This window comes from Rhamphochromis longiceps, linkage group LG3, assembly GCF_057381845.1.
Source record: "Rhamphochromis longiceps isolate RC_006_pf linkage group LG3, R_longiceps_female_GT1.1, whole genome shotgun sequence".
Taxonomy (NCBI): Eukaryota; Metazoa; Chordata; class Actinopteri; order Cichliformes; family Cichlidae; genus Rhamphochromis; species Rhamphochromis longiceps.
In genome coordinates, this window is record NC_140559.1 from 48651587 (window position 1) to 48677670 (window position 26084).

A 26084-nucleotide genomic window follows, 5' to 3' on the forward strand; every position below is an offset into this window, starting at 1 on the left:
TGAAGTGCGTTCCACGTCTGGAAATTCATTAAATAACACAACATACACACACAGGAGGAGGACATACATCAGCAGTGACATGTATTTATGGACATCTATGAAGTAAACTTTATATATAACTAGGCTGGTAGCAGTTTAACAGCTGTAATTTCTCTGTAAAGTGACATTTTACTGCCTGTTATTAGCAGCTGAACATTAGGAAAAAGCTACATTATGTTAGCACAGATGTAGAAAAACTGATGACGCAGGTACTTGGTCTTTGACACACTCTAGAGACACAAGCTAATTATTCATATTTAGTTATTCGTTTAACTCAGTGATTCCCAAAGTGTGGGTCGGGGCCCCCTGTTGGGTTGCAAATGTGCTGCAGGTGGGCCATAGTAATAAAATGCAGTTTGAAATCACTCAAGTATGTACAGTTATGTATTTACATAAATAAATTTAAATAAAAATGAATAAAAACTGGTAATATAAGCTGTTAGTTTGTGACAGTCTGACCTAAACTTACTGCACTTATACTGAAGTTTGTGTCACAGTGGCAGGTGAGTCACACATCAGCCTTAATCTTACATATGGTTGATTAGCAATTTATAGGCGACAGCACATTTAATTGGTTTAATAACACTTTCTCCTGTACATTGATTTGAGAGGATTTAAGTTGAGGTGGGCTCCATGTGATTTAATGGCTTTTAAGTGGGCTGCATCACTCTTGACTTGCTGCTTCGACTTATTTACCCTCTTAATGCCCTGTTGGGACACCAGTGCATGTCATTCCCCTCGGTCACATATGTGACTGCTGCCTGCCAATGAGCGCAGTCTTTGCCAGTATTGGTCAATCAGGCCAGCCTCCCATGTCATTTGTGTAAGAAGTTTTTGCTGCACATTTTGCTACTTTTACATTTTTAGCTCATTAACACATTTCTGTTATTTCTATACATAAAAAAGTTGCAGGTTGCAGATAGACTGAGCTGGGTTATTAATACTAAGGTAAGACCATTGAATCCTCAAGGAACAAGTGGTTTTATGTTTGAAAACTATGAAAACAGCCATTCCCATAACACACGCCAGAAGGAATAAGCTTCAGCAGTGGGACAGAACCACTGGGAAATGTCCCAGTGAAAGATTCTGTTTATCAGTGTTTCATAAGGCTTCTGCTTGACAGCTGAGGAAAGGAGAATATAACTGCTCTAAATGCATTTCATTTCTTGCCATAAAACAGGTATCGCATGTACACCTTGGGGATGGAAAGAGAAAAGGGAGTAAGTGCAGGCAGGAGGGAGAAATTATGACGCATCGAGTCCTGCTACTTTATACTCAATTTTATATTCCATCTATGCATATTTATGAGCACGTCTGGTGGAAAATTGCATTTTTGGGAACCTCGTAGCAACACCTCTGATGCATTTCTCAGTCCTGGTTGTGTCATTTTGCTGGCAGTCAGGAGGGAAATGGGAGGATGGGCGTGACAGAGTGAAGATGGAACAAAGACGAGGGGAAGCTGTCATGCTGTACTCACCAGTCACCTGGTCCACCAGAATGCGTGAGGTAATAATGCGTCCGTACTGAGAGAAGAGCTGCTCCAGTTCCTTCTGAGTCATAGTTTTTGGCAGGCCACTGACGTATAAATTTGCATCTCTGATGGAGGCAGAGCTTGGACGCGCATAGGAAACCTACAAGTGGAAACAGTTGTTGACCTCAGTATATTACAGCCAGTTTACGCACAAGCAGGTTAGACCATCCATCACCTTTGATTCTTATCTCCGAACAGAGGCTGTAACGGAGTCATAGCGGAGAGAATATAAACTAACTCACGTGTGAGTGAACTTGCAGGCCACACACAGAACTGCATCACATGATAAACTAAATACACCGTCTTCTGTAGACTACATTACTGTGTAGGGCATCTCCTAACATCATAGCCAGCAGACATCAAGCCTGCCAGTGTTTGTAAAACCATCTGTATTCCAACTTTAACCATCACGTGATAACACAGTGAGACCACAAACCAGACATTCAATACAGACCGTCGGCTACGTTTGAAAATGTCCCAAAATGAGCTCAACTTTTCCCATCCTTAACCCGAGGGACCCCATTAATGCAGGTGAAAGGAAATCAGGGCTTTGCAAAAAAAAAAAAAGAAAAAGGAAAAAAAGAAGTGGTGTACACAAACTGCAGTGACTCGATGTGTTTGTAACATATTAGTTAATATAAAGGATGTAAGTGTTAGCAGCTGGGTTTTAGCAACATTAGGGTGGTGCATTGCCGGTTTCTGCTGCTGTCTTCCTCAGTGCAAACCTAAACACTAAAACATTTTTATTATTATTAATTGGACACTGACAAACCAGCCTGTCCACAAAGAGTTTAACCTGTCACATTTTGTCCCTCAACTCCCTGACAATTTAAACGTCAGGCCCATCAAGAAAGCTCATCTTTCAAAATAAAACAAAATTTTAAAAAACCCCAAAGTGTTAAAAATCGCTCTACACAGCAACGTGGCTGCCTCTTTACCTTCATCTGAACTACTCTAGAGGTTTTGTTGCCTCTGAATTCAGATTACATCAGAAAAATCTCCAGCAACAGGCTAGAATAAATATGGGGCGCAAACAAACATCCATCCAGAAACCCAGACAAGTAATAGCAAAGAGAGGTAGACTCAATCCTCTACCAGGTCATGTGGATCAATACATCATTTTTCTCCATGCACCATCTCATTTTCGGTTATGTCGAGATTTGTCTGATAATCTGCAGGAACCAAAGCAGCCGAAATTTTCAGAGCTGATGTGATAAGAAGTGTTGGAGGATGGTTTTGTGGAAGAGAATTGAGAGAATCAGACAAAGAAAGAACAGAGTGTGTGAGTGTGTTCCCCCTAGCGTCACACTCATCTTTATTCCTCTGCCATCATTTTATGGGAATAAATAAAGGTCAAGTGACCACACCTCAAAATCTGCCGTGTACCACCGGTGAAGAGTAGAGTGATAACAGTAAAAGCTAAAGCCCCCTGCCCAGCCTCCTCCATAGTCTAACCTTCACACTTTATTTAATGCTAATATTTGCAAAGTATATTCCCCCACTTCACTGGGTTTATTTGCACTTCTGACAGGGCAGCTAGAGAGTTTCGGATGTGTGATGCATAAGGCAATGTTACCATGTTCTACTTTCAGGGGTATGAACTGAGACAGGCAGCGACATGAGAAAGATGGGCTCCGATTTGTGGAATTGAAGCGGTATGGCTCACAACACTACATCTTCCGCTGTCATGACATGCCACATCTGCACAATATTGAAGTGTTAAAAACAGAAATAATCAAGCGTACAGCTTACAAATTTGGTGCTATTCAAACATCAATTTTCTATTACAAAATATGTTTTTGCCCACAGAAATTCTCTAATAGCTTTCTGCCTGATATGAGAAGGCTAGCTCCTCGTAAGGCCAGCACAAGAAAAAAAAAGTATCACATCTAATAATCTGACTCCACCATCCACAAATCCTGCAGCACTATATGAAGCAAATGAGTTTCTCCACCAGCACATTGAGTGCTACATTGCCTGATGAATGCTAATGGCAGCCACCTCCCTGTAAAGACATACAGCAGTGCTACAGCACATGCAACCATAGAAACAGTTCTGCTCTACTAGAGGCCCAAGCAAAGCCGCCTGTGCCCAGATTAACAATAGGCTCCCTTTACACCCCACACTGCTCCAGCCTCATTATGTCTCGACTCCAACCTACAGAGCCAGACATAACCGGTAAGACATTTTTATTTATTTTTTCAAACCTGTCAAAAAGGATAACATATGATGTCTTACCTTGATGGTTTTGGTCTGAAGTCTCAAGCCATTTAAGGTATTGATGGCCTTTTCTGCATCCTTTGGGTCCACATAATTCACAAATCCATAGCCTAGGCTCTGCCCTGCAATCACAATATAAATAAAATTAATGTGACATGAAATTTAAGACAAATGTGTGCAAAAACAGGTCTTTTTAGAATCAGCAAAATTAGCATAAATGTGGTTTTACCCCCTCCCCAAACAATCTCATATCTGGCACAGCACAGAGGTCAAACCATTTCCTACAAATCTCAGGAAATTTACCACAGGTTGTAAACAAACTAAACACGCTCTTTGACAAACAGGTTTTAAATTAAAAATGACAAGCAATTGCTCTGCTTTCACACCAACTCATCTACGACAGAGCGAAGTAGCCGAGGCTCAATGTCTTCCCCTCCCGCTGCAGTTTATCTCTAAAATGTACAATAGATTGACACCCACTCACTATGTGCACAGAGGCAATTCAATTTCCTCCACCCACATCCTGGGTTTCTCTGCAATTTCACTGCCGGTCAAGTTCACCATCTCGAGCAGTTTCACCATATTAATGCAGCACATATATAAACAAGCTGAATAGTATCGGAAAGTTTTGGGAAATTAAAAATAATTTAAATCTCTGACAGTGAGGCTCATGACACCATTAACCTGCACTTTGATTAGTTATATTAAAGCAATGATTGCGGCAGAAGTTCTTCCTGCAGTAGCAGATTTTTTCTCTTCAATATAGACTTTTCTCCATCTCTCGGGTGCCCCTAATTAAATGCACGTAAAACTAGACTTTCTATTCTTTCAGTGATATATTAACTCACTCCATGCTTCAAACTGCCAAAAATATATACATTTTTTCCTACCGCCCAAAAAAGCTCTCATTGAGACATTCATGTCTAGTACACAATACTGTAACAGACACCGTCACATCTGTGCACCACTGCACAGGTGATAAGCGGAATTTAAAGTAATCTGTCAATTTAAATTTTAGATATTAAATGACTGTCCCCATTCATGCAAGTATTTTGTAATGAGAATGGACACATTTATCTCAGCATTTATCTGGTGATGCTTTCTTGCACCAGTAAGTTGTCCTTGTTGATGCATCGCTACAGTGAATAGCTGTATGAACCCATTCCTTACTACTCTGCACGGTTCAAAGACTGAAATCCCACTGCTGGTTAGTTATAGGATTATTACTGTTATGATATTAAGATATTTAGTCATATAATCAAGCATAACGATTTAATAATAAATGCATTTTCAACTGATAAATGTCCCTGATCTTTGGGTTTCTGTGTTGCACCTAAACAGGCTGAACTGTAACTCAGAGCACACTAAATTTTGTTTACAATAATTAAACATCCAACTATGAAATATCTCGAGACTGCTTTTCTACGCAGCTGAACTCCCTATATACTCCCATACCGCTTTTAATCCATCTCACTGCTTGATCACAGCAGAACAAGCAGTGACTCACCAAGTTCATAAACTTAATTTCACCTCCAGGTCAGGGAACATTATCGCCAGGAGAAATGTGCCAAGTCTTTGAAATGAGCTGGTGAAATGAAACATCTACTTGAGCCCTGAGGGCAAAATGCTTGCTGTACAATGTTCCCCTACAGACGCTCTATACGAGCATGCAAAGCTTTTGTGACACCTTCCTATGGAGTGTCTAACATCCATCGCATCCACTGTAAAGACAAGAGGCCCTTTAACAAACAACTTGTTGGCTTTCAGCTGTCATTAAAGGAGCAGCAGAGACATGCTGAGAAGCACTTTCAGAGAGCTGCACCCAGCTTCCAGTACAGACCTACTGCTATCCATAGTGGGAGGAAAATGACACAGACTAAGCTGCTTTCTGCAGCAGCAGCCAAAGCGTGAACATTTAAAGCAAAGAGGAAGCATGCATCTCTCTCTGGTGATTACTCAACATCTGATGTAGCAGCAGCGCACAGATGTAGGCTGGCTTAAATCCATTGCCAAAGGGCCAAGGGAGAGACAAAAGCAACAGAGTCTGGAGGGGATACGAGAATCATTCCTGAGAAACAACCGAGGTTCTGAATAACATTAAGGGTATTTTATTAAGCACCAATTCAAGCTCCCTTAAAGGGGTAAAAAGCACTACTTTAAAAGCTTATTTTCAAATCAAAAGTGCAGCTTCTATATTAAATTTAACTTGTACATTGATAGAAACTAGAGCTCAACAGTGGGGATTAATGCCCTTTTCAGAGCTTTAATTTGCTTAAGGCAGGGCTGTTTATGCAAATGCACACAGTTACCTATAATTTACCTTCCTTAAGCATGCTCTTTGACATGCATCTTCTGCCAGCTGGAGAGCCAAGAATTCACCGTCTCCAGCTGGCTGCATTTCTACTTCAACAAAAATAAATATAATTACAAAATAGCCACACTGATCTTTTAGAGTTTGCAGCAACAGACTTCATCTAAGCACTGATTCACTAAAGAGCCTGCTGCAACTGTCACTCAGTTTTATTCATAGTGACAATCACAACGGTCGCCTCAAAACACTTTGTGTTTCAAGGTAAAAACCCTGCAATGTTAAAGAGTGAGAATCCTAACAAGTTCCCCATGAGCCAAAACCTGATGATGGTAGGGTGAAAAAGCTGGAGAAACCAGTTTAAGGGAGATTGGAAAGGAGAGGAGAGAACCACACAGCACAGAGAGACGAGCACAACAAGCACTGGAGAAGGAAGACAAAGTAGTGTCATGTAAACGCAGAGGGAGTGAAGAGAGGCGGGTGAAGGAGAAACACTGAGTGCATCGTGAGAAATCCCCCAGCAGCCTGAACCTATAGCAGCTTAACTATGGATGCAATGGTTCAGGGTCAAATGAAACATCCTTAACTGAAAGTTTTATGAAAAAGGAAAGTTTGAAGCCCAATCTTAAAAGCAGAGAGAGGGAGCGTGTCTCCTGAATCCAAATGGGAGCTGGTTCCATATACAGGCTCTGCCTCCCATTGTACTTGAGGAAAACTGAGAACCACAAGTGAGTCACCGTGCTTCCATCTCAGTCGAGTCCCACCATAGAAGAAGAAAAATAAATCTCTCCAAGATACACCTGTACATGCTATGGTTAAATGCATGTAGTGTTTACTTCAGGTTATATTGGTAAACATGTAAAAAAGTCCTGTCCCGGCACAGTACCGTGTTGAACTCCCTCAGCAACCTAAATCCATAAATACAACTCAAGCCGGTGCAACACATTTCCTTTAATAACATGTTTTTAAATCTCTGTAGTAAATGTTGTGAACTGTACTGAATATTACACTGAGGTCGAAGGAGGACAAAGACTAGAACACCATCAGACAATCATCCATCTGTGCTGCTTTGCACTCTGACTCGAAATCATTGCTCTGCAGATGATCACTCAGCTGTTTTACGTGTTTAAAAATGAAGCAAGGCTGGAGATCAGTCTATAGTTAGCTGGATCAAGCAAGGGTTTTAATTGTTTAATTACAGCTACCTGAAAAGGCTGTGCTAATTAGTGTTTTAAAGGTAAACTGACCATATTTAAAAACCACAGCATTAGCTAATGGCAAGACTTCTTTGAACAGAGTCTAATAAGCATGTCAAAAGTTTGGAAGAGGCACTTTAGTCTGTTCAGAGAAATCAAGTTCTGTTATCTTTTAACGTCAAAATTCAAACTATATGCAAGGATTCAGTGTACTTAATGGACACAGAACGTCTATTTGTACAAAATATTTCACACACACACACACACACACACACCTAGTGGAAAAGATATAAAACCAACATTTAAGAGCGCAAATCATCAAGCTCAAAGCACCTGGATCAAGACTAACGTCTATTTACGTCTTGTTTGAAGTGAAAATTACCCATACTAAAAGAAAAGACGAGGCAACATACAGGTTCATGTCTTGTCACCCAAAACAAAACTCGTCCACAGAGCGCTTCTATCGTTTCCTGAATCAAAGCCTACATTTCAGCTGCGGCATGCATGAATCAGGACCTCGTAGTACTTAAATCGTTTTCACACAGGGGCAGGCTGATTTCAAACAACACGTTTCATTTAGTGCCTCGCTCGGAAAATTAGTTTGAGTGTTGCGTTCACACTAGCTCGCCTAAATATGCAACCTATCAAACGTTGTTTATGTTCAATCACCCAAGTAGGCTGTGCTGTACACTGATTTTAAACAGGGATCACTTGTCAAGTCAACGCAACCCATTTCACACATTATTAAATACATTTATTTTATGCATGGCTACACGAGGGCATTTATCCCAGGCAAGACTAATAATTTTTCATCATCACTGCATGTAAATAGTTTAAATTCAATAAATAAATAATAAGACCCCCCCCCCCCCCCTCCGTCTTCTATGCCCACAAGTACCATCCTGGGTTTGTGGTCTACTCTTTGCTATCATTTGTTTACACCAATGAAATATAACCTCTCTGATTTAAACATCTGTTGTGGCAGTCCAAAGAATCAGCTCTACAAATACAGCTATAACAGAAATGCTTTTTAGAGAAAGCATAAGAGAATGCAGCTGGTGTAGTTGGAGGCAGCGAGAGACAATTTAGCTCGACATAGTTTGAGGATTTAACAGCATTTTTAAAAATGAAGCAGTAACTTTTGGGAATAGTAGCAACCCTGCAAAGACAGACCTGTGAATAATGATCAGGTATACACAGGAACTGAAATATTAACATGAATATTTCAAAGTGGGTGGGTGTACAGTTGACATGTTAATTTAATGTAGGTCAGAGTCACAGGATCTAAAGTCACTGCATCCCTCAGCCACCCCTCTCTCAGCCTCAAGCATCATTTCAAGGAAAAGCTCTGCTCGCTCTCTCCGCTGACTGTTGATTCAGAAGAAAATGCAAACAAAACAAATGGATTTTCATCTCAGGCAGAGAGACAGGCTGAAAGGTCTCCATAACCTTAACCACAAACAGCTAGTAGTGAGAATCCTGCAGCCTCGACCATTATCTAGCCGCTCATGTCACATAGACCGTGTCACTGTGTCTCTGCCAGCTGCATTCCTCCCATTAAAAACCTGAAATCATTTGCAAATTGCCCACCTACCCAAATACTGTACACTGAACAGGATGTTCCCACAGGGAGTTTTCTGAAAATGCCATTTCCCTACTGGCTCTAGTAGAAACCAACACATCAAAGCAGTTACAGGAACACTTTAACTGTACTTCAGGCCTCGATGAATGACAGCGAGGTTGAAAATCTTTAATGACACTGTGCAATTTTTTTAAATGACACAACTGTCAGTGGAACGCAAAAAACAACCCTTTGAGCACCGGATTCAAAAATGAATGTTAATATTGCTCAAATGTTCCCTTTTTGCCGACTGTATAATCAAACAGTATGTATGCTCAATGATTTTCAGAATTAAGGTCTTTCTTTGTTGGTGTCTATTTTAAAAAGAAGGGGAAAAACTCACTGTGCATGCAACACAAAAGCCTACGGCACAAACAGGCCGACCATTTGTTCAAAATCTATATTAACCTGAAAAGAAAATCTAAATAGTCTAAATCGAAAAAATGCACCAATGCAAAAAAACAACAAAATAATAATGCACACATAGGTGGTTCTGCAATCATTAACCAGCGTAAGCAATGCAAACAGTTGTTACCTGTGATTTTGTCTCGAACTAGTTTACAGGACTCAATTTCTCCGATGCTCCCAAACAAACTCTTCAGTTCCTCCTGGGTCATGTTCTGAGGCAGATAGTTGACTATCAAGTTAGTTTTACTGTCCTCTACGCTCCCTGACTCTACAGGTGAAGAGCAGTTGTTTGTGATAGTTGAAGGACCGTTGCTTGTGTTGTTGCAAGTGGGCCCATTGGATAGCTGTGTTTCCATGGCAGCAATTACCTGCTAAAGAGACAGAAAGAAAAAAAAATCAAAACTAAAATGCAAATGAAACAAAAAGCATCATAAAACCAGCAGTTAAAGGACGCTCTTCACACAGTAAACACTGTTTCAGTGGAATAACAACCACTGGTGAAATTTAAAGATTAAAGAAAAAAACAGGGGTAATCATTTAATGCAGCACAGCATTACAGGTAATTAACCCAACAAAAATAAAATAAAGAAACCCCACACTGCAAGCTGTCAATGTCAAGAGTTTGCCACCACAGAAGAAACTGAGTACAGGTTTTAATCATGTCAATTTAACTTTAGCTCAGGTATGAGGACAAATGTTAGATTTTAGCAATATAACTACCAAAAATACTGGAAGTTGAGATTGGACCCCTCCATATTTGTTTAATTACTCTGATATTTGTTATTGTTGCTTTTATGAGAAAACAGGAGACGCCCTGTGCAATAAGGCAATCTATTAATCTGCCATATGCACAACAACTGAGGTGAGAATATTAAAAATTATCTTTCCAGGATTTTAAACTTCCTACTGCAGTAGCAACATTTCATTCACCAAAATTAGAAAATGCCAAGCCTACAGAAGCCCAAAACCTGCAGCCATCAGTACGCTAGCATCGGGGAACAGGCCGAAACGATGCGTAATCAGTTAAGGCAACCAGCAGCACGTTAATGTATGAAGAGTCATCCTTAATTAACAGATTCACCAGAAAGCAGAGCAATGTAGTCACACCACTATTATTCTCACTTTAAATTATCGTCACACAGAGTACAAGGCTATAATTTTAAAAGCAGTGATGCAATAAGTTAAATACAGAGTAGACAGGGGCAGTAGAGAGTTTTAGACCATACCAATACAGTGAGACATTAAACATGGGAGCTTTTCATACAAACTGCAAAAAGGTGCCTACATTTAATACGTAAATTGATTTAGATTCAATGTTATAATTCAAGAACTATCATTGGTATGGCCTGAGCACTGAGACAAAGAGCCCTTCTGGACAAATAATTTCCAAAAATAAAAATAAAAGTGCCACAGACCCCAGTCCAAGGCTCAGGCGCCCACGAACCACTTCTAAGCAGAGAAGCCACATCGCACAGTCTGACTGCCATGTTAGTTTGGAGTTGCCGTCTGAAAATGTGGACACAAAAAGTACTTCATGTTAGATCAACAACAACAAAAGCAACAGTCAGAGATGATCACATGTCAGCGTTTGGGGGGGTAAAAAGGAGGCCATTTTTCTCCCTCCCCTTTTTTCGAACTGGCTGTCCATGCAGATTGGTGAAAACCAAGAAGAAGCAAAAGGCAATGTTTCACTTGGTCACAATTCATCTACAGTAAGGAGAGAAAAGCAAAACCGAGAAGTGTAGAGTGTTCAGTCTACAGAGCAACCTGGCCACAACGGGGACAATAAGCATGAGGAATGGGAATTTGTATAATGGATGAGTGCGCTATACAAAGATGCTCACCAAGACCGCAAAGCACAAGTTAATTTGTCTAAGACTGCTAAGCCAACACATTCCTGCCTTTTTTTTAAAAACTCCAGGCGCACATAAGTAATAAAAGTGGAAACATCCAGGGTGAAATAATCTACATGTTTACTTTGTCTTAACATACCTGTTCTTAAAAAGTAGTTCATCATGGTGACATGCAGAGCCCAAATGCGTAGTAGCGCATTCAAAAGACTGACTAACAGTGCGGCAAAGACACTTACAACTAAAAATTAAAGACAAATGAGGCAAAAACAATCCAAGCCACAGAAGTTACATTTTAAAGTCCATCAAGACGCAGTATGCCAAATATCAGCAACACATGTGGCCATGTGACCCATGTCTACATTCCTATATACACACACACACACACACACACACACACACACACACACACACAATATTTAGACACAAACAAAAGCTCCAATAATAATGTGCATAATACAACAATCCAACAAGACATTTATAGCAGTGTAAACTGACTTTAGTTTAATTCACACCATTAAAAATACCTCTGTTAGCATCAAAGATCACACATTTACAGCGGGGCCACCTCTGATAACTTTACAGGCCACAAAGCTGCATAAGGACATTTTTCCATGTTGTGTATAATATGGTAAAATATTGTGAAATTAAAGTTGGAGACAACAGATTCTTTTGGCTAATTTTGAAAAACATTAAGTAAACTTAACAGATGACAGCTCCTCATTCGTGAATTTGTTTGTTGCGTCAAATGAAAATCGGCCTGCGAGCATTCTCATGCCAATTGATTTTCTCCACTCATGCAATGAAAATAGTGCTGCGATTGTCACATGGACAGGTACAAACTAATCCAATTTCTTAGTGGCGAGCTTGTGAAGCCACACGTCAATATGCCATTAGTGTTTCACCATACTTCTAAGCATGAACTCAGTCTACAATTTAATGTCCAAATTTTGTAGTAAAGTTAATATATTAAATCTTACTTTTTCATGTGTCCTTTTATAATAAAATGCATATTATTCATGTAAACAGCTGCTTTTAAGAACTATTGGCATCTTTAATGTTTCTTTTTGCCTCAACACTGCCACGACACTGAGCTGAAGGGAATAGCTGTGTCACATGATCAGTGTTGAAGTAGAATAAGGTGATGATTCACCCTATAAAACTGCTTATGGCTTATAATTACAGCTCCTTTAGTCCTTTCTGCTCTGGTTTTCTGATATGTAGATAGCCATCCATCAGTGTCACAAGAGTTTGGTATATGCACAGGGTGCCGAGATGATGGAGGGGGAAATTAAATATTCGTTTAAGAGTAGTAGTTAGGAAGGGTTTATATCATCCACAATGTACTTCTATTTGCACAAGAGACAGAATACCCATGCAACAATGCAACACCTGTCCAAATGATGTGTATTATTGTTCACTGCCCTAAATGACTTTGAAGGTCTGGTTATTACAGCATCTTCTGATGTAGAAATGGTCTGAATATTATTAATTATCCTACCAGCTAATGAGCTAGATTATAGTAAACAAACTTTTTATTTTTTTAAACCGGTGTAAGCATGAACTAGTGCACCATTCAGCAACAAACATGGAATAAACTACATGAAACTTAAGTGGTGGACAGATCAGTATTTTCCTACATTCAATTTTATTTTTTTCTAAATTGAAAGACTATTCAGTCCATCGTCTGAATCCAACTCAAACAGTGGTTCTGATTTGAGGGGACCCTAAAAGCAGTCTCAGGTATTAGATGTTCAGCATTTACAGCTTGTACATGAAGCCTCCTGGCAGTAACTTTACACTGAGATCTTTGAGAATTAGATTCTTTAAAGGAGGTTAGTGTGTCCATCAAGTCTCTAGATTTATTACCAGAGGAAGGTCTTACATGGGTCTAAAGAGGCAAAACAAAGGAAGAACAAAAAAAATACATACACAACACTGATTATGTACACAAATACACATGGACAAATTGCAGCAACAGCCCAATGTCAGTCACATCAAACAGCTGGAGAACTGCTGTGAACTCTCAATTAGAAAATAATTATGACCTCAGTCTATCCAAGTGTGAAAACCTGGAGGTGTACTGTGAATGTGTTATTAGTGCGACTGCTTGACTAAAAATGACAATGTTCATGGACAGTGTTATTTATGGGGGTTTTAAGTATATCGCTGTGTCTCTTCGTGTACAGAGCAGAGATCTTCTATAGTGACAATATTCAGGATACAAATCAACCTGACCTTTGAATATGTCGGCTACATGTTAATTTGACTTTCAGGCAGTTGCTTTCCCTCAGTTGTTGGGCAATTACTTTGCTACCAGCTAACTAAAGTCAGAATGACAAGACAGTAAAATCTAGACAACAGTCAGCTGTGCTCGAGCAGTGAAGTCTGTGAGCACCTCCTCAGAACGGGGCATTATCAGCTGAATTTAAAATGATCCTGTGTCACGCACAATATGCTCATCCCATTGTTTCCAGATATTTGGCAGATCATAATCCATGTGTAAAATGGTGTGATGCACAGTTTACTCAGAGCAAATGAATACAATGCAGTCGCAGCCTCACTTGCAGTTTCATAACCACGCACAGTGACTGGCTTTTTCTGTCTTCAGGCCAGTGATAACTCTGTCATTAGATGTTGTCATTTCTGCATCAAATGTTTATATTTCAATTTTATGCCACAGGCTGGACAAAAGAAAAAAAAACTGTCTAACATTTTGGGTGATTAACTTAACGGGTATCAATTTTTATTATCAAAAAAAAATATTATCAATTATACTCCACTAAACAAACGCAAAATCTCTTTTAGAGAGACTTGTGAGGATGATGATAAAGATTTAATATCTTAAACTGAAAGTTACACACTCAGTTCAACACCGCTTTTAGCTTGGCCAAGACATTTGTGCATTCATGTTGATTTTAACGTTTCATTGCACAAGTGCAAATAAATGAGTCATTTGATTTGCTGGCATGTCCCAAAACTAAGGTCGAAACCACTCGCTGCGTAACCCAAGCAAAAATAGAAAACACAGCAAATTGCTTTTACCAACATGACCCATTACCACAGATGCATTTCACTTAGGAGAAAAACCTCAGCAGACCGTGACAGACGATGAACCGAAGGCCGAGGAGACTCATTTATACAGTGTGATTTTGAAGTGCACAATAGGCCATATGGTTTCCAACAAAGATGCACCCCATTGCAAATCTCTTTGCAGATTTATGTTTTAGAGTTTGATAATTAAAGGGACCGGTTAATGATTTATTTTTATTTATTTTATCGCTACATATAAGGTGTTTTTATAAGTTAAAAAACAGTCAAGGTGACAATAAGCCCAACATCATTAGCTTACTGGAGTGCAGTAAGTCTAAAACGAAATTATTCCCCAATGCTTAAGGTTACTCAGGCAAGCTTACAATACACTGGAGGAAACCCCAAACCATGACTAAAGGCATCAGCCTTCACTTTATTTCATGAATAATAACTACTGCCGGAGACGTCACAGGTTAACTTCGCTTGCTCTTGTGGACACTGCATATTTCAGGCACAGCATGTGAAAAACCAAGTTAGAGTCCATGATGATTTTTTTTTTAATCTCCACAAAGTTTCAAAACTAAGACTGACATGCAAAAAGCACATTCCAGTTATCCATCTCAGAATATTTCCCATTAATTTTTTACCTTGAATGTTTTAATTATTGCGCTTCAGCAATGATGCAAATGTATAAACTCACTTCCAGCACATTCGTAAATGATTAAACTTCTGAGGTTCACAAACTGTTAATTGATCACAGAGCACACAGGGTCAAATATAGAAGTCACCAGGATGACTAAGGTGGCGAATTTCACTGGCTGACTGTGCAGATCCAACCTCTCCCAGAGGGTGAGACTGCACTGAGCAGAGGCACCGCCCCTCACAGAAGGGAGAGGGGTTTGCTGGATGAGTGTAAAGTTTATTTACAGTTTAATCATCAAATATTGATCAATAAATTATTTTTTTAAAGCTTTGAGATATACATTTGCAGTCAAAGTTTAAATTCAGTTTAAACAACAGTTCTAAGGACCCTAAATAATACAGAGAAACACTGAAGATTTTGTTAAAGACGACCAGTAATCGACTGCGTCATTGCTTAGCTGTTTTTCAGCCAGGATTCTCAGCCTGTGTCGTTTGCTGTGCCGACTTTCCTGATGAGCTCTACTAGTTTTGTTCTAATAAACTCTTAATCATAAATGGAATTCAGCATGTCCTATTTTAACACTTTGCGCATCACTCTGTAATTATGCTAGTTGGCAGAGTTACTGAAACTACTATTGTGACTGAAACAGAGGGGATGATGTGGGAGGTAAATTTAATGAATGCTGTACAACAGTTATTTTACTAAAAGAGAAGCTGCTGAACCAAATGAGCCCAAAAATGGTGGCAGAGATGCAAAACCCAGGAACCTGCAGATGGTTACAGTGGCCTATTAGTGGTTTTTGCATTAGCGTTATGAAGGAGCCCACAATAACAATAACAACAACAACAGCTTACTACAAATTATATTTTGTTCTGTTGCACAAAATCAGCTGCTACTTGTTAACATCCAGGTGTGCACGTTATTCTGCAGCATGAGCTGATATGACATAATGCACTCCGATGGAGTTAGGAGCATCACAACATCAACTTAAACTGAGATTTTAGAGTACTATTCATACTGCGGCTCATTTTTAACATGGGCGTATTTATTAAAAAAAACAAAAACACAATGGTCATTGACATGAGGGATTCAAATCATCATTCATTTAATGAAGCAAAAATAATTCTGCATCATGATGTTACTGTCCAAGTTTTACTCTTACTCACATACCTGATTTTCAATAATTATACATTCGCTCAAATAGGAAGTCTGATTAGCCGGAGATCTAAACTATTTTTGCATCATTAAAATCCCTTTTAACCTGTTATTGTGTTACTAAAGATATGTAAAACATTGATACACAAAATAGTGACAGCATTAGCATTGTGTGCAGTACTGTGGGGACTTGGCAGGTTTCAGGGCCAAACACTGCAGGTAGTCAAACTGCAGGCCAGTGTATACAGCGCTACCTATTGCTTACCTGCTCTTCATTAGTGTTCACCTAAAATAATATTTTTCCACTTGTCTACTGTAGAACAACGGCAGCTTAAAAACCAATGACTAAAAGGTTCTGTTTTTGTTATTGTCAAAAGTGAAACCAGTTGGGAACTGCAAAACTTTTGCCGTTTTGTTAACGTGACAAAGGGCACACAAGCATCCTTGTGCCCTTTAATTTAATTTACCAAAAATTGCATTTGTAATTTAGTTAGCTGCTCTACAAACTGGCTCCCCACACGCACAGTAACAGAAAAACAGGCCCACAGGAGAACATATTGTTGTTAAAGAAATTGACTTACTTCAATCTCATTTTATGTTTCACCTTTTATTCTAAGTACAATGCACAAACACTGGCTACTGTCCCACTTGAGATACTGCCACAAGGCAGAAATATTTCATTAGATAAACACTTGGAACACGAAGCCTGGCAAGATGCCGCTCCCCAAAAATTTCAGTCAAGGCTTTCACTGTGTGCAGCCAGCCAGCAGCTTCCTCTTAGAGCAGAGCATCTTGTTCCCCTAGAGGCTTTGCCTCACAATTTTCGTCAGAAACCAGGCCCAGATAAAGACCACAAGGTTCTTTTTTGTTTTCCCATCATTGCTAAGCTAAACCCATTCACCTCCACAATTTTACCCCACTGAGCAGGCTGCCTTTTAGGACTCATTAAAGTGTAGCGTGTTTAGTTAGTGGGACTTTCAGATCCCACAGCCTTCTCGCAAGGGGAAAAAAAGGCTCTGCGCACAGCGCTGCTATGAGAAAAATACAGATTTCCAATTCAAATACTGTGAGCGCTTTTTTACTAGCGTCACTATGGCACAATGTAAAAAGTAGGATAATACTGGCAAGACTTGCTTTGTTGACCACCATTAACTTTTGGACAAAAGTCACATTTACTGACTGATCGCGTTTAAAGTGGCTAAACAGAAGAGCTAAAACAGTTTAAAGCTGTTAATTGTGTGATTTTGCTTCATTTTCCCTGACAATGATGAATAAAATAAACTCAAACATCAGTGTCATCCATGGGCCAAACTGTTGTAAGCATCAGTATCAACCCAGAATTTAGCAGTCATTCGATCCCTTGTAGAAAGTACAGGGGCTTTCAAAATGTTGTCATAAAGATGCAGGGAGTTACCTGAGGTAGTAAACTTTTGTTTCTAAGCCATTTGTCATTCTATAACCTCTGAAGCTGGTAGTGCTGGCTCTGTTTTAGCAGCTCACTGATTGTGCTAATTAATTACATAGAAAAGTGACTGAGTGGGTGTTCAGCAGCAAGATTTCACAGCTGATCAAATTCCACTGAGATACAGCTGAAAAATCAACTACTATTGAATCAATCTCAGCATTTCCCCTCTTTACTGCAGCTTTAAAGGGTGGAGGAGCAGCTCATCCTCACATCCCACCCACCTCACCCCAATGGGTACAACAGAAGTTATACCTGCATCTTAAAACCAATTGACACCTATTAATAATTTAAAATCGTTAAATAACCTAACACAAGTAGCTGTGTGTCTTTGGACTGTGGGAAGGAGGCAAGGTACGCCATGCTAGCGCTGCGTCAAACTGTCGAGGATGTACCTCGCCTTTTGTGCTATAGCAGCTGAGAATGGGCTCCAGCCCTCCCATAACCTTAAATTGAGTAAACCCAAGAAGATGGACAGATGTAAATTTATAAAGAAAAGCGTTTGTACACTCCTAGGATCCAATATTACAATTTTCTGTCAGGTTTCCATTTTACATCACAGCAAATTTTTGGGGAGTGAAGTTCAGACAATTAGCAAAGTGCTGTTAGCAACATTCGTGAAATATGTGTGAAGCTTTTATACCTCCATTTTCCAAATTTTTATTCAACAGATTGTTCCTTACAAGAAGACCATTTTGATAGGGCTGGGCTATATCATACCGTTCACGATAATACAGGTGTAATGTTGGGCAACGATAGGAAAATGAAATATCGCGATAGAATATGGGTAAAACGCGCATGCGCAGTGCCTTTGTTTACATACGCACATGGCGGCGACGCAGAATGAGAAGAGCAAAAGTGGATCGTTGAATGAAACGGATGAACCAGAATTGGTTTGTATAAATGCTGCAACTTCAGTGGTGTGGAACTGGTTTAGCTTTCATCCGTCAGATACACAACAAAGCACTATTTTTGGTAGCGCATGCTAGCGGGCCGTCGTTATTACCGTGTTTTTTGGAAAATACGGCACACTTAAAATCAATCCTTTGATTTTTCTGAAAATCAACAGTGCCCCTTATAATCCCGTGTGCCTTATGTATGAATTCTGGTTGTGTTTACTGACCTCGAAACAATTTTATGTGGTACACGGCGCTCGAAAATCTGTTAAATGTTTCAGTGCGACTTTGCTAAGCTACGAAGCCGCACCGCCAGTGTTTTGTCTCGTGTCAATTATATCATCAGTTATATCGTTATCGCAAATTGTCAAATATATATCGTGATAAATATTTTTGGTCATATCGCCCTGCTCTACATTTTGATATTTTTGGTAGGATTTTTCTTGACAGACTACTGAAGAACACCACAGCTTTCAGTTCTAAATTTAAATTAATCACACACACAAGTCATAACGGAAACTTGAAGATATCCAGGCTTTTGAGAGGACCTACACTTTAAATGGCCACTACTGAACATACTACATTTTGTTCACTGCATAAACAAGAATCTTAACATTTACCAGTGTTTTTTCTTTAATTAAACCTCTTAATTAATTAAACTTCCTAAAATTAGCAAAGTTTTAATCTCAGTCATTAAATACTACATCAAATACAATAAGACTGCTATGAGAAAACATTCATTGGGGAAAAACAAGCCGAATAAACCCTCGTGATTTTGACAAGAGGCAGTTTAGTACAGATCTGGCTGACCATAGAATTTCTTCAACTTGAACATGAAGCCAACATTTAGATCGGCATGTACTGATGTGACACTTAAAATGAGGAGGCACGAATCTCTGCTACCAACTCCACAGAGGATTAAATTGACCAAGTATGCGTGACAAGCTGCAGAGTAAAGAACTCCAGAGTGCACACACTGACACGCACAACCTGTCCTTGAAAACTAAAAGCACACAAGTAACGGTTCAAAATATCACAGCTGAAAACATAGATGAGACTAGTCTACCCACACACCAGAAGTACAAAGGATAAGGCTATAAAAGAAAATGCTGGAGAAAAGGAAAAGGTTAGTCTACTTGTACCTGGATGAGAAAATGTAGATGTTTTATTCAACTATTTTTATTTATTGGTTAGGTATTAGATGACCTGGAAAAAAATAAAAATCAAGTAATTTGTTTTCTTATGTGGGAATACTGTACGCTGCATCTCAGCTTGGGTGTTTGACATCCCTCTCACTCGCAGCAGTAATCCTCACGTCTCAGTTCACCTCACCAATGCCAACCTAGCAACTTTCTCCCTTATAATCAACAGCATACATCTATAATTAAAAAATAAATAAATAAATAAAACATGCAGCGACTTCTAAGTCCCAGCTCTCCCTCCAGAGACACACCTCTGTGTTTTGGGTTAGGTGAAGCAGCTGTTTGCACATGCGCAGCATTATTCATGTGGTTTGTTACTCAGAGGCTGTATGGTCCTTGACAAAAAGAATATAGCCAAAAACATCACCTACCAAATTAAGCACATACATGCATTTTACTACTTGGACATATTGCCCCTGGTCTACTTATTTCCTTGAAATCCAATCAATTTTGCTGATAAATTAACACTGTCACCTCACAGCCCAACATGATCACTCCAGCCTCTTGTCCTGCTCCGTAGTCCACATCTCAAAAAACTGCAGTGCTGCATTATGTCTTTGCTGTGTGTGTTCTTACTGGCAAACCAGCTTTCAATGCAGTTTAACTTAAGGATAAGGAGGGGAAGCATCTTTATAGGTGAACTTTTATTACTTCTGTAATGATTGTCCTAAGGTTGAGAAAAGGGTATTTATGCAGCATTTTCCCCATGCCAGCCAGAGCATGTCACAGTAATACTGAAATGTGACGCAACTGAGTTATAATTGGCAGTGTGCCTCCAAGATTACAAGCGCACAATTTCTCACCAACACTTTTGGAAAAAGTCAATAATCCTGCAATCTCAGAAGAAAACGTTATTTGAAAAATGCAGAATTTGGCTGAAATAAAATTCAGTTGGGTTCATATTGCTCAAGAGACTGCAACACATGTTCATCAGTATTGACTTATTCAGAAATCCTAACCAGAGGCATTTTTATATTTCATGCTCTGTGCTGCTTGGGAGCTAGAGTACAAACATCAATATGTCGATGCTTATGATTCTTCATATTTGCCAGTCTGTTATTACTATCTTTAGGTATGAAATTAGAAAAAAAAAAAGATAGCTGACGTGCAGCCGTACAATAAAAGCAGTACAATAAAACATTTATACAAGGTACAGATTACCATTTGACTCTTTAATTTAGTTTGACAATTTTATAATTGTTGAACGAGTGGAATTAGTCTAACCTCCTGTAACAAAATATACAGTACTATAATAGGACTATCTGCCATTATATTTTAAAGTGTGCAAGTCATTATTAAGGAAAAACTGTTCCTGTGCTCCAAGAATAATCCACCATGATACTTGTAAATTAAAGAAAAACCACACACATACTAGTGAGACTGCTGAAATCCAAGTCGGTACTTAAAACCACTAAGAGTAAAAAAACAAAACACTTTAATTAAACAAAAAAATCCTTCATGAATCCAGTTCACCAATATCCAAATCACACGTCTAACACAAAACCAGGCATATTTCCACCACCAGAAACAGGCCTGCAGACAATACAGTTAAATTACATAAAGCACTCAACACACACAAAAACCCCACCTACTGTATCCAGGCCTGACAAAGCAGTAACAGGGTTCAAGGACAATGCATTGCTGATCTCCAGTAATGACCTGCACATACTGGGGAGGGCCACCCTGTGGCCAACACACAGTAAGTGCAAAAGCCACAGAGCCTTAGCCTGTCTCAGCAGCAAGGGGGGTTGTAATGGGGGGGCGTTAGGCAACGAAGTCATGGAAGGGGGATGGGACGGACATTTAAGGAGGACAAAGAGGGCAAAATTGCTTTTCTCCTCAAAGCTACACGCTGTATACTAACCCAGTTCTGACAGCAGCACACATCGCCGTGCAGAGCACAGTGATATGTGGCCTTTGGAAGTTCACTCACTGTCCTGCATTTTAGTCACTCTGTCAGCAGCCTTTATTTAGAAAGGCAGACGTGGGGGCTCAATAATACATAAAGACAACCGCTCTTATCTCTTGTCCTCAGGAAGGCTGCTGAAGCTGTGGACGTTGCACGAACAGAGAGGAAGGGGAAAAATGCCTAAAAGCAGCAGCTATCTTTTACATACCTATGATTAGATCTGCCGTGACACTTCATCTGAATTAATATCCCCTGAGCGGTGTTCAACACCACTGATATCAGAAAAATTAAGTGCAATCACTGTGCAGCGAACAGTGTTCTTACAGCCAGTACAACTAAGAACAAAATAAAACGCAGCATGATTGGGGAGAAGCATTTCTGTTAGAGAAATTATGAATTCCCCCCCACAGCGTTTCATTATTTTGTAGTACTGCATTTATTCGGATGCCCAGACAAAAAGCAGCATAGACAACTGATTTTTCATCTGTTAATCGCATATAAGGTTTAATAATCACTAAGGACCTCCTTTTTATAAAATAAAATAAAAAATTTTAAAAAGGAAAACAAAAAAAAAACCAAAAAAAAAACCTGAAAGCTTCAAGATGTCACTTTCCTTTTGACTATTCCCCTAGCCACAGATGTCCTGCATTTCTGGTAAATTACCCGGTCAGGCTCTTAGCTGCTGACTCCATGATATGTAATCTTTTCGTGACCTCACAGCTGAAGGTTACTCACCACGATGCCTGTGGCTTCGACAGATTCACTCAATCAATATTCAAGGCCACACAAAGTACAAAGTAGAGTGAAAACGCATTTGCCGCAATTCCAAGTCTTAACAGGTCAAGCTTACAAAGACAAAATTACCAGGCTCTTTACTTTGACCGGCGTATCACCCAAAATAATCCAAGGTTTACTAGCAATGAGATCAGGCAATTTAATCACTCTGAAAATACATAGGACTCCTTACAGCTAGCAATTTGCCTGTGTAAAAAAAATATACTTAAATTATTATAAGTCACTTAGATACGGGAAAAAAAATCCCAAAAACAATGGGTGACGGGGGTTACGTTTTTAGGCTTTGTGTGTTTATAGGCAAAAGCCACTGTTAAAACCAACTGAACTTAAATTCCTGTTAGTAAAGCATTTCTACAGTGAAGTGAAGCCATCTCACCGGGAACAAGTGAACGCAACCCAGTGATGTTAGGTTAATTTGTGACACCTGTGGCGGTGCTGAAACCCAGCTCATCCAATTAAAGACCGTGACTACTTACAGATTACGCTACGAAAGAAAGCGGTTAGAGGTGGAGCGTTTAATCCGGGTGAAACTTCCATTTTCTGCTAATTGTGGTTTAGCCGAGCGGGTTTAGCTAACACAACCTCTGCCAGTGATGGAGGGGCTTTAGAGCGTCTTTTTTTTTTTGGTCACACAATTTTATTTTGTAGACCAAACTAATTAGGTTACCCCACTAACTTAAGAAGCTTTAAGGTTAGGTTACAAGAGGCAAAGTTTACTCAAGTCAAAACTACTTCTAATGGCGCTCAGCTAGCATGTCTGGCCTAGCTAACAGCTCTGACCCCTTTTTACAGTTAGTATTTCTTTGTTTTTAAGCACGCTAACACTTTGACTTGTCTTACCTTGATGTGTTGAATCGGCGTCGCGGGAATTTATTGCGGTACAACCTGCAGACATCAAACTTGGTCACAGTCTTTGCGCAGCAGAATAAGGAGCGGCGGGAACCCAGCCACCCTAAATAAACTAATCAGACTTTTGGCCAATCAGCGCAGACCCACCCTCTCTATACCGGAAATAGACGATTAATTGATTTGCTGCAGGTGTAGGCTGCTGCTTTAAACAGCGCTCAGCACAGAGGAGAATTACAACTAAGAAATAGCGACAGCTCCAAAATAAAATAAAACCAAATAAACAAAAACAACATTGTGCCACTAGGGTTCTTTGTAGGGTAATCAGCTAATTTTAACAGATAGCCTTTTCCAGCGATGACGTGAACATAAACATTTTATATATATTTTAAGTTTTCAGCATCTCCATTGTTATCCATGCAGAGCAAACATATGGGCATGGAATTTATATATAGGTGGCCTATATTTAAAGACAAAAAAGGGCAAAAGACAGGAATGCTGACAAAGGTTAGGATCGCTTTGGGTTTTTGTGTTTGTTTTTTCTAAAAAATTGGGACGAGTAGCTAAGCTCCTGTATTCTTCACAAATAAGCGCTGCATGGAAATTCAAAAATAGCATAGGAATATGCATGTGATAGCAGAACTTCATCCGGCAACTCTAAGTAGCACAACACCCGGCTGCACTTAACCTATATAGCATTGGTCTTTTTGCAGTTACGCTGCATCTTAAACCTTACAGACCATCTTACGATTAAATTAGAAAGACAGAAAAAAAATAAAGCCACCACTCATTAATTTTAAATCTCATTTGTATTTGGACCCGCTTTTTTCTCTTTTATAATTTAGAGCTTAAATAAAATCGCAAGTTTTTATATTAATGAAAGAGCTCAAGTCTAAGATCAAACAGCTTAAATTTTGTTAGTTTGTTTACTGGCTCCATCATGTATCCAGTAATATTAATTTCTATATGTAACATCAGTCTAATACACCCCACATTTCTACCTTTGGATACAGTGTAACGACTACTATGCGGATCCCACGTTTCAGCTCTCTACAAGGCCTGTATTTCTGCACACTAGAGCAATAGTGCGTCCATGCATGTCGAGGGGTGGGGGGGGGGAGGAGAGAAAAAAAATTGAGCACATGTGCGGAGAAAGCCTGTTGCAAGTCTCTCCTATATGCCAAGCCACCGCGATTCAAGAGTTGAAAATCAGCCCTGAGTGGGGAAACATGAATGCATCACGGCGACTTTCCCCATCGCGTCTGCATGCAATAAGACAGCCTGAGACTACAGTGAATGCATGATCTGCTCTACACACTGTCCTCAGCGAACAGAAACAGGCTTAGTAATAATAATAAAAAAGAAGAAGAAATCGATTTCACATGTTTCAGGTGAATGAGCAAATGTGTAAAAAATATCTTACCGTTTCTACAAATGAAAGTTAGGGACGTCCTTAGGCAAACAATCTCTGAATGAAAACACCTGGCCAATAGCGTGTAAAATGACGAATTCCGCTCTCTTTAGTTCAAACTTGGGAACATAAAAAGCCAACACAAACAAGATAAAATGAGGGAAATGAAATATTTATTAAATCAAAACACAGAAATGAGTTCCTTTCAGCAAATGCATGAAACAAAAGGGAAAAAAAGATAACAGAAGAAAGAAAAGGAATCAAATAATTAAAAAAGCCGGCTTCTGCCTGTCTCGCTCTTTACAGGTGCGCCACACAAATACGCGACATCACTGAGTGGAAGCCAATGCACGGAGGAGGTTCTCTTTAAAAGGAAGATAGTCCTGCCGGCAAATATATAGGGCCGTATCACAGCATGCCTATACCTCTCCGCACTCCCCGTTTCATCCATTCAACCTACACATGAACATGCATTGGACGCGGAAGTATACCCGGAGAAGCTCCATCCACCGCTTATGCGTGCACAAGCCCTCCAATGCTATTGGCTCCGAGGCGTTCCTCACTGAGCTCGAGCGTCTCTTCCCAGATCACAAGACGCCATTCGTCCTCGCCCCAGTCACTCAAAGCGACCGAGCATTTTTCCTAAATATGGCATTTGAAGTCAAACATCGCCTTTTTGCCGTGGTATGGGTCTGTGGAGCGGGCGGGAATAACACCACGACTCGAGAGTAGCATAGTCCGCTCTTTTGCCCCCCCTTAACAAAAAAAGAAAAGAAAAGGAAGAACAAAAAGCAAAGAAAGAAACCTGAGAAATTTGTTTAACAGCAGATCACCACACTGTCACCATCATCTAAGAATCAGCGACCTTACTGAAGTCATGTAAGAGACGTGTGCTGCTTTCACGTGTTGCAAACGGCTCGTTTTTTTTCCTCTCTCTTTTCTTTATTCCACTCCAGCCCTCGCAGACACAATAAAACTACTCCGAAACGCCTTTCCCCTCCACTCTCTAGCAGGCCAGCCGCACTCGTTCTCACCCTGCTACTGTCTGCGCCATTTCCCCGTTTGCACTGGTGCTGAAAGCGAATCCCCGCGTTCATCAGCAGGTTTCAGCACCGCGGACAGCGCACTGCTCTAACACAGTGACTGTAAAGGCAGCCTATATGCCGTCTGACTCGGAGCCCTCCAGTCAACGGTCAGCCCTCAACCCTCGACCTACAGGTTAGAAACAGATGTGGGCGTTAATTGGGGCTCCCCCGGCACTTTTTCATATTTTATTTTATTTTAAAGACATACTGATATTACCGTAATTTTTACCTTACTGGATGTGCACTAGTGAAGCACACTCTACAGCAGGAGTTATCTCATACCTTCTTTGTCGACTTTCAGAGGGTGGAGCAACAGTTAGGCTAACGTAAATGCAATCAGAGGGGAGATCGGTTCTTTTAGGCGGTCAGACAGTTTCAAACAGGCACAGTATATAATGTAACTCCTAGCAAAACACAAGAGGACCTGACACACAGATGTACATGCATACCAGGGCATTTTGCTTTATGTGTATG

The 26084-nt window shown here is 39.9% G+C and overlaps 1 protein-coding gene and 1 long non-coding RNA gene across 5 annotated transcripts in view; one reads left to right on the forward strand and one right to left on the reverse strand.

Moving 5' to 3' along the window:
- LOC146675125 (ELAV-like protein 2) overlaps positions 1-24983 on the reverse strand; it is a 33622-nt gene extending 8639 nt beyond the window's left edge. Inside the window, exons 1-6 of one of the 4 annotated variants that reach the window (XM_085400182.1) lie at positions 24538-24983; positions 23109-23153; positions 10739-10829; positions 9451-9691; positions 3809-3912; positions 1517-1670 (exon numbers count right to left, since the gene is read on the reverse strand). In XM_085400182.1, coding sequence (XP_085256308.1) covers positions 1517-1670; positions 3809-3912; positions 9451-9691; positions 10739-10810 — 571 coding nt within the window. In that variant the 5' untranslated portion in view covers positions 10811-10829; positions 23109-23153; positions 24538-24983. Of the gene's footprint in view, positions 1-1516; positions 1671-3808; positions 3913-9450; positions 9695-10738; positions 10830-23108; positions 23154-24537 lie in introns of all 4 variants that reach the window. The other 3 variants (XM_085400180.1, XM_085400181.1, XM_085400179.1) reach the window with 3 other exon arrangements.
- Positions 1-26084, forward strand: part of LOC146675124 (uncharacterized) — a 76259-nt gene that overhangs the window by 31229 nt on the left and 18946 nt on the right. The gene's annotated exons all lie outside the window — the stretch shown is intronic.